Below are 12,754 nucleotides of genomic sequence, written 5' to 3' on the forward strand. Positions count from 1 at the left end.
TAGCACTCCAGAGGTAGAAATCCCTCTGGATCTCTGTGAGTTCATGGCCACATTGGAAACGGCCAGGCATGGTGACACACGCCTTTAATCCCAGAAAGCGAGCCTTTAATCCCACGGAGTGGAGGTAGAAAGCAGAAAGGTATATGAGGCGTGAGGACCAGAAACTAGAAGCATTTGGCTGGTTAAGCTTTTAGGTTTTGAGTAGCACAGTTCAGCTGAGAGCCATTGGGATGAGGACACAGAAGCTTCCAGTCTGAGGAAACAAGACCAGCTGAGAAGTTGGCCAGGTGAGGTTAGCTGTGGCTTGTTCTGTCTCTCTGACCTTCCGGTGTTCACCCCAATAACTGACCCCAGGTTTGATTTTATTAATAAGACTCTCTAAGTTTCCTGCTACAGTGCTTATCTATGATCTGGAAATGAAAGGAGAGTCGATACCCTTTGAGAAATGCATCACACCTGCTGTAGAAAGTATGTCACATTAATGCATAGAAAATGCTAAAACAAAGCAGTCCATGTCACTGTCATTGAGACAAGTCTAGCCTTTTAGGGATGTAGTAGTGCAAATAATTATAAATGACAAGACTTTTCAAATGAAACTTCCCAGTGAAAAACTGAAGGTGAGTTAAAGTGTAAGAAAACTTGAATTTGGATCCCCCAAATAATGAAATGGTGTGATTTACTCTGCTGAACCACCTCACGGGCAGAACACAAGCACATGACAGCTTTGTTCAGTCAGATTGTCTTTTCCCATGACATTACCATAAAACACTATACTGTCAAGAATGTCCATGTCTTTCCTAAACACAGACAAATACTATACGTGTTGGAGAGGGAATGGAACCATCTCTCATAAAAATGTCTTTCCTGGTAGAGCAAAAGCCTTATATAAAAACACAGCAGAAACATAGTGAAGGGCACTCAGCTACACCTACCATCAAATTTCTTGTGCCTTGACACAAACGTGGTACGCACAAAATGGCTTGTCTCTTCTACGAGGTTTTCAAACTCGAGTTTGCTCTGTTGGCTTAACTTGTCTTCCATCTCTGTGGTACAGCACGTATATTCCTGAGGACAGATGCGTAAGTGCTCCCCTGCAAAGGAGAAGAAAGGAAACGTCAGTATGAAATGTCAAGGACTCTGGGTAGATTTGGGAGATTTTATTCAAATCCAGGGACCACCTGTCCCCTCTCTTCCCCAGCCAGCCACCTGGAGCCAATCTGGACCTCAGCATCCGTGTGCTTACCACTCCCAAGACCTCTGAGACTTAAGTTAAACCTGATATTTGCACTCTGGGCCCACCACATAACTGAGTGCAGGTGTGTGGAAACTCTCATTTCACCTTTTTCTTTTCTTTCCTGCATTTATTTGAAATGTCCCAAATAACACCAGGTGACAAGAGGGATCAGAGAGTCTTAAGTGTGTTTGTCTTAAGAAATGTCAACCAGGTGAACGACTCTGAGTCCTATCCCCACAGTCTGTTGGGCAACAGGGACAACAGACGATGGTTAGAGATGCTTGTGTGTTCCTGCCAGGCTGTCTGTGGGAACGCAGAGGCGAGAGGGCAAGGGTTTTTAATGGCTTTCTCCTGTGCCACACATTCTTCAGTTGACATTTCTTGTCAGATAGAAACTGTCTTGGAAGGAGGAGGCCACTGATAAGTTTAACTAATTCTGGTATCATACTGAAATGTAGATTAAAGGGAGAAAATCTTGTGTTAACGCGGCCGACTTGATGCTGGGCCCCTTCCTTTGACAACATTACTTTCTTTAGTGCAAGGAGGAGCTGATCTTTTGCTGCATGAAATTAAAATGGAATTTTACTGCACAAAATGTGAATTTCCAATGGAATTGGCTCAGATTGGGTCAAAAGTGTTTATCAGAGTGTCTAGAAGGAGGAAGAAAAATCGTCTGAACATCCTGCTCCATAAAACCAAAATTCACTCTCTGACATTCACTCTAGGGCATTGAACCCAAAGGAAAGAGTACTTAGTGCTTTGACTATTAAATTCACATATAATATTTAACAGGACAAATAAAAGTTCCTGGCAGCCCGGGGTGAAGTGTAGAGTGTCTCACATACCCACAAGCAGTTTCATGCTTTAGCTCCTATGAAAACACAACCAGGATGACAGGTTTCCAAGTTTATATATTAAAGGTAGAATTTATGTGACTTCGAAGATGGTATGAGACTATTAAAGTCACGCAAATTTTTATAATAAAAACGGAAGGAAACCCATCGTCCTTGAGAGTAAGAAATATCCAGTTCATGCTCATTATTCCTCTAGGTGGGAGCAGAATTTGATAGAAAGATATATCTTGTGTCACATCACTTTTACTTTTACTATATGCTTTAATTATTCAATAATACACTTTGAAAGTCGATTCTGAAAAAGTAGCAGTTCTGAGGATTTGCTGGAGGAAGGGGTGGGGTTAGATAAGGAGATAGAAAGTCAAGTTTCCCGTGATCTTCAAAAGTCAGTCTGGTGCTCACATTCTCCTACTGCCCCAAAACCACCTCCCAGAACTCTCACCTCAGACAAGATGACTCTGAGGCCACGCAAAATACAGCAGGTAAGACCACTGCATGTACTTTATCTAAGCATAGAAAGCAATGTCACTAGGAAAGGACCTAACTCTCTCCTCTTCTCTAGTTCCACCTTCTCCCTGCAGGTTTGTCAATCACCGTTTCTACGTTTTTCCCAGCAAGATTCCAATATGAAGGAACTGAGCTGAACCTTGAGGCATATCTCTAATCTCCATGAACAATCTAATACTGCAATGAGGAACTACGAGAGGCACTTTCATACAGCAAACTACAGGCCTAAGCACACGTGTGCAAACACATGCAGGTACACATGCATGCACACATACACACACACACACACACACACATATGCAAAAACACAAAAAATATGAGGAGCTTAGGAAAATTTGTTTTGCTCTGATATCATGTTTGGGTAGGGGTACATTAGTACTCTTCATTCATGGCCTCTATGCCAAACCCAATCCCACCCCCATTTCTATGGATCTTGTGAGTTTAGCTGGGATAGTATCAAAGAATGATAGTTTGTGTTATGACGAAGTCTTCTAAAATTCCAATTCAAGTATCAGGAGATAAAATGCCAACAACACACCCTGGCTGATGCTGTTCTCTGTATAGTTTCATAGACTCTATCAACATAGAATTCTATGAATGTGGTTATGATAGAAACCACATAGCCTGCAATAATAAATTATTTCATTTTCTGTGACCATGCTCAAAGCTATTTCTACATATGAAGAAAGTAGATCTAAGACAGACTATGGAAAAATTTCTCAGCTTGAGTAATTCAGCACTGAGAAACATTTAATAAATTAATAGTAATTTCAGTTACAAATTATGAAGAGAGAAAAAGTGGTCTTTAAGGATTTCCCAATCACATTCATTTATCTACTTGCCTTAGATTCTCTATAACATATGTGACATATAATTAGATATATCATTTATCTCACCTGGAGAGTTGCTAGACATATCAGGTCTTTCGAATGATAATCAGCATTTGAGGCCACAGGTAAAGAAAATGCACAGCTAAAACTTTAAGTGTACACATACTCATCAATCACCGATTGATCGATTGTATGGGAGAATGACTATGATATGTTCATGGTCACAAGACCTAACACAAGCACAGACAAGAGAGATGGCATAAGGTGACATTCCTTGGGGGAGCTGAGTTAATGCCAGTGAATTCTTGAATTTTTTGGTCCTTGAAATTTTTAAGTAAATAAGCTAATATTTAATTGTGGAAGAAGAGATCTCCAACAAGAAACTGCACAATGAACTCAAGGACATAAAATAAGATCTTAAGTTGTCCTCTGTATTCCAAGAAATAAAAGACGAGGTTGTTCCTCCCTCTATGTGTCCCCTTCAATTATGTCAAGCTGTACAATATCTTTTCCCCACAGCCTGCCCAGATGTTCCTTTCCACACCAAGATGCTGTGGTGACAGCAGAAATTGAATTCTGCCAAATCCCACTCCCTCCAAACATGGCCCTGGGTCTGAAAACTGCCAACATTAGACTTGGTGAGTGGCACGGTGGTTAAGGGCAGCAGACAGCAGGACCTCATTAGCCAAGTGAGGCAGCCGCTGCAGCTCTGCTGCCATAAACTCACTGACCTCGCAGGTGACAACCTGTGGACCTCAGAGTGTGAATCCCAAACAAGCAACAGAAATGCCCTGCCCGGAAGGAGGAGCAGCACAGACTGCAGCCCACCACATTTTAGGGTTTTCTAGAAATTGAGAATCCTAAGGAAGATTACTATCCAGGCCCTTGCTAGATGACTGGATATTAGAAGCTAAAAAGTTTAAAGATGGCAAGACGTTACAAAGTGCTTGTATTCCTAAACCTCCAAGTGCTGTCTGACGGAATGGTAGCATTTGCTTTGTGTTTGGCCATCTTCAAACTCTGAGTTCTCTCACTGTCTGCCTCTTGAAATCTAAGTGAATTTAAATGTATGTTAGAGAGGCATGGGCGCCTACCATTTGGTGTATTTCCACATATAAATAATCACTTTGATTACCTGGGCAAATTGCCGAAGGAAACAGATGAAGGGATGTAAGACATTGTAGAAGAAGTTAAGGATTAGCAAGAGTTTCTCATAGGGGAAATAGCTTGCATTGGAGTTAACATACTTGGACTGATTAGTCTTCTAACCCTGCATATGACAACCAAATGTGGTCAAGCAAAAGAAATCAGCACTTTTAAAAATGATTGGTCACAATTTACTTCCATGAATTTAAATGTACATCCAAATGGGTACTTTTTGAAAAACTTGCACTATAAAGATTTATTATAAATGATCCTTTCATGTCTTTAAAGGCAGCTACTGTTTAGGGACATTTATCAACATACTAAAAATGTTTATTTTTTCCCACAAGTGTGAGAAAACTAAATTCATATTCTACTTTGGAGGGTCTTGTTCAAACCGCCTCTATTGCTGTGGTTTGATGTTAGAGCTCCGGTAAGGGTTTCAAATGCTAATTCACGAGTTTCTAAAATTTCACAAAGAAATTTATAAAAATAACCTTTTAAAAATGCAGTCAAGAAGTTGGTTGTTTAATTAATTCCCAGAATTACACAGGGAGAGTTTCCAACACACTACCCGGGATGATGTACGTAAACTGCCATAGACCTATTGTCTCTATAGCGCTGCTGACCTTCACAGATCGGAGAGCCTTACAGTGCAGGATTGACAATGATAACAGAAGAAATTCCGTCAGCGGGATCAAGGAACAAGACACAGAGAGCATGGGAGTGAACAGTGACATCTGACTCTGGCTCTCTATGTCATGAAATTGTTACATTGCTAATAAACTGGTCAATTTAAAATATAACCATTTTGTCTCCTTGTCTTAAATGTATATAACCTAGTGATTTTTGCAATCAAAACTTATAACATATAAAAATACTACCTAAACACAAGATACTACAGAATTTATATAGATAGCTGTCATGAAACACTCATATACAAATATCTCTTATAGTATGCCTCAGAATCATTTAAAAAAATGACAAAAACATGTCATAAGAAAATTTTAAATGCTTCAACATATGTAACTTTATACAAAAAGCAACCCAGAAAAATTATAGTTGTATATTACAGTACCGATAATAAACCTTAATACTATTACTCCATGAGACAAAGTATATTAATTAATAAGTAACTGTGTCAACATGCCAACTGATAGTAAGGCTTACTGGAGCACAGTAGCAAACTTATAATGGTGAAATGGAATATTTTAAAACTACAAGGGGATGTTGATGTCTGTAAGAAACAGCAAAAAAGCACCTGTTGGAGGTAGATTATATTTTCAGATTAGGATATGTTATATTCCATTCCATGGCATTAAATCTTTGTATAGCAGAGTTTCCCATTACTATTTAGTTCAGAAATAGAAAAGGGAAATTATATTAGAGCATAAATGAGCATGGCAGCACCCATTTCACCCTGGATTGAGAAGCTTCTGTGTTAACTTGTTTTATTACTAAACAATAACCAGTAATAACCAAATGAAAGTATTTTTTATAATATGTTGTGATTTAAATGGCTGCTGAGTGCATTAGCGTGTTCACATTGTACTTGGACAGGATAATAAATGAAATGTTTCATATTTCTCTGACCTACGATGTCATGGACAGATTATTGAGATACTGGAATAGTTATGTAGGTGTGGCTAGACTATAGCACTTGGCAATTCAAACAAGGAGCGAGGAGCTGACATAAGGCATTTTGAGGATGCAATTAAAAATCTGTAACCAGCTGGCCCTAAGAAGGACATTACGATCAATGATGTAAGAATTTTAACCTATCCTTAGAAAGGATGTCAGAGCCAACTGAAGCATCATTGAGATTTTTTCCCTCAAGTTTACAGCCTCATCTCTTGCCTTAGTCTTCAGAATGTCATGTTACCCTGCCACCTGTGAGCTTGCTAACCTGGGTCTCATTTTTTATGAGACAATCCTTCAAAGTAACCCCAAGGCATACTTATGTACAGGTTTTACATATGTCTACACATACATGTGTCATGTTAGATAGTGGATTTCTGAAGAGCTCTCACACAAACTCAGAGGGTTCTGTAACAGGAGCATTAGGAACCTCAGCCTAATCCACACTGCCTCAGTTTCCCAGAGCGGTGCTTGTTCCAATTGCCTAGAATTATTATAAAGGTAACCCAAGGAAGTTCCTTTTTTTTCCTTTCAGTGACAATTAATAGTGATATCTGAGGGATTAAAGTAAAGTCGTGTTGTGTTATCAAATATTACCCATTAGCTCCACAGACCATTTTGTGGTATTTTACTTAAAAGCAATAGGCATGCCAATGTCATTTCCAAATTGCCCAAATTCCCATAGTAAATATTTTCAATGTGATTGATTCCTAGCAACCAAAACGATATTCCCAGATGTCAACTTAGGAGGGGATGTGCAGTAGCATCTATTATAGTACAAGTCCTCCTTCACATCCGGTAGGCATGGGAAACATGACTGGCAGTAGAAAAGTCAGAAAAAAAAAACGAGTTGTGTGTTTCCCTACTTCTGTCTTAATGTAATTTACTTAATATTGTATAGAATATAGTTGTTTTTGTTTCGGTTTGGTGTTAGGTTTGTTTTGTGTATTTGAAATAGCGTTTCATTATATTGCACTGACTACCTTTTTCTCATTACTTAGCTATGCAGCCTAGGCCAGTCTCCATCATTCCATTCCTCTTCCTCTGCTTCCTTTGTGTAGTTTTAGTAATCCCTATGCTTAGTGATAATGTCACCAAATAATTGGCTATCTGAACATAACGTCTCAAAAGTTATGACCGCCAAGCACTGCCGACTCCCTTTCTCCCTATGTCGTGTTCTTTGTCCACTCTGACCAGAATTTTTTCTGTCATCATTCTCATCTCTACATAATAAGACTCTCTAATACATTAAAAATCACTCACATTATGGAAATAATAGGTCTAGGGCTGTTTGTCTGTATCATCTCGGGTAGTATGCTGGAAATTCTCCAAATAACTAATAATCTGACCCTCACGTCTCAAAAGTCGGACTATATCATCAAGTGGAGCTAAAGTGATATGCACGGTTGCTGGCTGGCTGACTCCCCCCCCCCCTTAGTTAAGCCCCACATCCAATAGCAATGCCCACAGACTACAAGAATCTGCCATTTTCACTACAATCCTAAAGACCCATGTTTGAAATACTCATTGGCCGCAAAGGAAAACTGGTTCATCATCATTGTCAACTGTCAGAGCATAGTCAACGTTGTTCTGGACACATGAGGGAGGACTTGGATAGCTGGTTTCTGAAGGGCAGACTATGGAAACCCAGGCTCCCTACACTTTGAGGGTCACCACCAGTCATAGCAGGGCATTTATTGTACAAGAGGAACCATGCTGACAGAAATAATTTTTGGAGTGAGTGTCTGATGTCCCCAGACAGAAAGCATGACTGGAAAAGAAGCTCTTAGTTGGTACTAAAGATATAAACCACTGAAAGTGCATATTCCATAGACATCAGTTTCTCCTCACTGCTAGCATACCTCCTTATTCCTTCAGACTAATCGTTCTACTACTATACGTTATGTCAGAATTCCAATAACAAACATAAGATGAGGATAGATATAGCTTAGCTATAGAGTGCTTACCTAGCATGGAGGAAGCCCTAAGTCTAATCAGTATTACAAAAAAGACAAAACATCAAATCAAAACAAAACAACAATCTACTTATTGGAGTACTTGTGATTCTTATTCATTCATTTCTTACATGGCACACAATAAACGAGTAATTTGACAATTATTATTTTTAATGTTAAAAGATACAGAGTGATCTTATACTTAAGAATCCCAGTAAAATGTTGACAACTGCAGCCATGCCAAGCTTTCCCTTATTATAAATACACATTGTACAAGAATACATATCTGGACACCTATCCATCTCCCAGCCTTTGATGGACTTAAAAGAATATAATATTACCTTCAGAGGTTGTATGATGATACCTTTGCTTATTTGATCTCTAGTCAAGTAGCAGCAATATTTTCCTATATATCCGTAGACTACAATTCACCTAAGTAGGAGTTACACTTGTTCTCTTTGCTCTGACTAATGTCTTTTAAAAGGTAGGAATTGAAACCTTTTAGCAGGGAACCACCAACAATTAAGCTTAAAATAAAAAAGAACATTTCAGAGTTCATCGCACAAATAAGTATATTTCTTGGAAGCTTTTACTATAGTCACGTATGTTATGTATGTATTAGACTGCATTATACATTTCTTATGGTGATTTTTGGTAAAACGTCTGAAAGTTGCAAGTTAAAGACTGGCGTTATATGCAGACAGAGACAGAAAGGGAAAATAGGAACGAGCACACTCAACAATGCATGTTCATAAACCATACATAGCCAGTGCTCACTCAGATAGATTCAACAGACTTCATGCATGTCTCCTTCATCCATATAAAAATATCTATGGAGTTATGCTAAAGCCTTTCCTTGCTTTCTAAAAAGTATTTATATAGGTTAAGCTTCCAAAACAAATACTCTCAGTGCTCTGAAGAGAGGCTGGTCACTAGCCCCTAACAGGAACTTTTTAAGTAGCATTCATTAGCAAGCTGCAAATTGCAGAGCTCCTTAGACTCCTGGCACCCTTAGGGACCGCCCAAATCTTCATATTCAGATGTTCAAAGATGCCATTAATCCTGCAGAGTGAATGGCATCTTCTCTAATCTTTCTCCTTTTTCCAAATTTCATCTTTATGGACCAACCTGGCAAGATCTAGTTAAGCTTCTCCAAATCTGCTTGCCAAACACAGGGGAATCATAATTCACCAGCTCCCATAACCTTCTGTAGCTCCACTGACCAAGATGCTGACTTATTTCTTTTGCTTTCTGTGACCCATACTGCATCCATCAAACCAACTGCTTCCTACAAATTCACCCATGGATGATGATCAATTTCAAGTTTATTGCTTCTGTAATCCCTCTCTCATCATTGCTTACTCCAAGTTACCATTTCTACAATTGAATTTGGTGATGCTGTGGTGATAGACAATAAACCAATTTACAAAGTGCTTGTTTTTGACCTTGATAACAGTGGATCAGCATTCCTACTAAATTATATGACAGCTCACTTGAAAACTTGGGATTTACTGTTCAGAGCTCAATAGCTGTAAACTAGTTCACAGACTGATTCAGTACAGGGGCCAAGTCTAGGTGAGAGTGATTAAGAACCTAATCAAACTGAACTGCATGTAAGCTTTTATGAAAAATTATTTTCTCCTCTATAAAATACTGCACTTTCAGTAGGCATCTGTAAAACCATGACTGCAACACTGATGGTATCACACAGAGAAGGCAATAAAAGGCAGAGTGGCTGGAAATGTCACAAGATCTATAGTGCCGTCCACAAGTGTATATTTCAGTAATTGTCTACCTCTATGACAATGAAACTCCATAATATTCAACCTTTTACAACTCATAGAGTCATTAATTTATAATAATTGCTTTAATTCCCACTGCTCATTGAAGATGGATGCCCATAGGTAAATAGCATCAGTCTCTATTTCACAGATGACTGATGGGAGGCCTCTATAAAGGAGACAGCCCTCATCCCTAGGCACTTCTTCTGCAATTAATAAAGGGCAAGGGGTGGCTTTCTGAAACTTGCATAGAGGGACCTTGATCTTTAAAACGACACTGCTTCAAACACTGTAATAAATTGAAGCATCCTCTCCAACCAGGGGCTTTCCAGTGTGCCCAGTCAGGAGGCAGCACTGGAGGCCAGCATTGTCATCAATGCATTTGTGTGTTACAGCACACCTGTCATTTCTTGAACACAGAGGAATAAAGACCCTCAGGAAAGACAAGACCAACCACCCTCTTGAAATTAAAGCAATATTCCACACAGTTAAAGGGAAGAGAATATCTCAGCTCAATGTTAAAAACACACCAAACAAGAAAGATTAAAAATCAATATGAATTTTTTAAATTCTCAAATAATCTTAATAGAGCTACACCAGTGATGGTGAAATTCTCAAGGCTTTTCCTTCATCTTCCCACTGTTTCTCGTTGAGCAAATTTATTTTTAAACAGTGACTATCAAGCAGGCAGAATTGACAGCTATATAGATTCCACAATGCCACTGAAAACCTTATGTACCCCTGCAGAGACCCAACATTTAAACACAAAGATACTAAATAACTGAATGAGTCAATATGATTTAAATTACAAGAACTCTCTATCCATTAGATTGGCTTTTCAAAGTTAGACATTACTATGAAAGTTTTGACCTATGGCCTAGTTTTAATGTAAAGGATAGAGTGAGATGACATTATATTTCTTAGGGGGAAAGCTGTTTCAGAATTAAGTTTAGTCCAGGTGAATGCATTCTCCATGGCTTTGGGAAGGTTTACTGTCTATGGTTAAACTTCCTATATCATGTTACTGACTTGGGAGAAGGGAAAACATATAAGAATAAATTAAAGAAAACCATATACAAAGAATTTAATGAAACAATTAAACTCAAGTTAAATTTCACGTAGAACGTCTATGATCTGGGTGTCTGTTACAACCTCAAGATTCCTGCCTGTTTTCATGAGGTTAAGTATTTAGAAATCCCACCTGACCTTATAAACTTATAGGAATAAGTGTCAAAAATGCTTCTGAAAGAAACTTACTACCAAAAATCTATACCAATTGCCGCTGTGATGACTAAGATACATCCACAACATAACCAAATTCACCCACCTATACTACTCAGTCTAATGCATCGTCACTCGTGGCCATTTATGGGAACATCTAAGTTTCCATTCATTTCTTACCATTGTCCTTAAATTGTCCACCAAACAGAAAATTGCCAGCCCCCTAATGGTGTGCTAAGTTTTATCCTGGACCTTAGTGAGAGAGACTATTCTACCTGGTAAGAAACCAGGAGCCTCCCTTCATACCTTCGCCTTTCTATTGTGATTCTCTCTCTCTCTCTCTCTCTCTCTCTCTCTCTCTCTCTCTCTCTCTCTCTCTCTCTCTCTCTCTCTCTCTCTCTCTCTCTCTCTCCTTTTGGTTTTTCGAGACATGGTTTCTCTGTGTAGCTTTGCGCCTTTCCTGAAACTCACTCTGTAGACCAGGCTGGCCTCGAACTCACAGAGATCTGCCTGGCTCTGCCTCCCGAGTGCTGGGATTAAAGGCGTGTGCCACCACCGCCCGGCTTCTATTGTGTCTCTTTATTTCTCACTTACATATCACTTCAGGACTTCCCCTAACCTTCCAGGATCGAGAGTCTAGATTCCAATTCTACTGGCCCATAACTGCACAAGTTCTTCAGTTCACAGTCCACTGCACTTCAATGTATCTATGTTTCTAGAAGAAGCAGATCTCATGGAGAATTGGTTTCTCACTCAGTTCCCCAACTGTGTTACTAATACTTAGCTCAGTACCCAGCACTTAATGACTTTTTATGTATTTTGGTTCAACAAATAAGGGAAATAATTCATTACCACAACGTAAGTAATAGACATCCATTATGGAAAATCACTGAAAATATCAGGTTCACTTTGAAATAGTTAAAAGACCATTTTTAAACTATGGCATCGCCCAGGGCAGGCAGCAAGGCTAATGAGGACTCTAGGAATTCTGCCCTACAGACTGAGTTTATGGTGATTTTTAAGTATGCTGCCACTCAAACTACCTTTATGAAAATGTAATTGAGCTCTCCATTTTCATCATTTTACAAAAATCTACTGCTAATGCTACTACCATATACATAATTATTAAATGAATGTAATCCCACAATGATATTTTAAAGGTAAAAATGTAAAAGCATGCCATTAAAATAATGTCCATGTTAATAAGTAGGTACCTGTCCCAAAAAGTGAGGTGACTGAAAGAGAAGCTAGATGTTTTGTTTATAAAGAAAAAAACATAGCTACAAATAGAGAATAAGAAAGGCCTACTGTAACAGCACTTTGCATATCACAAATTGCATAGACACTATCTCAGAAAATTCAGCACTTCGGGAAAATATAGTAACTTGTTAAAAATGCAAAAACATGACAAATACTTTTTTTCCCCTAGAATAAGAGTATATTCACATCCCTGGATAATTCAAAGTATACGATTATTGTACAAGAATATTTTCTGTTGGTAGTGAAATAGACTTAGGTTCTAGGGTAGATACACCATGAACAGAATTCATGTTGGCACAAGGTGAAGGATGCTTGAAAGTTTCAAAAGAGG

At 38.7% G+C, this 12,754-nt stretch overlaps 1 protein-coding gene across 2 annotated transcripts in view; it reads right to left on the minus strand.

Moving 5' to 3' along the window:
- Gpc6 (glypican 6) overlaps positions 1 to 12,754 on the minus strand; it is a 1,071,516-nt gene that overhangs the window by 806,748 nt on the left and 252,014 nt on the right. For both annotated transcript variants that reach the window (XM_052732493.1, XM_052732494.1), the window contains exon 2: positions 933 to 1,091. In XM_052732493.1, coding sequence (XP_052588453.1) covers positions 933 to 1,091 — 159 coding nt within the window. The remainder of the gene's footprint in view (positions 1 to 932; positions 1,092 to 12,754) is intronic.

Source organism: Peromyscus californicus, unplaced genomic scaffold (assembly GCF_007827085.1).
Source record: "Peromyscus californicus insignis strain IS unplaced genomic scaffold, ASM782708v3 Scaffold_12__1_contigs__length_115047231, whole genome shotgun sequence".
Taxonomy (NCBI): Eukaryota; Metazoa; Chordata; class Mammalia; order Rodentia; family Cricetidae; genus Peromyscus; species Peromyscus californicus.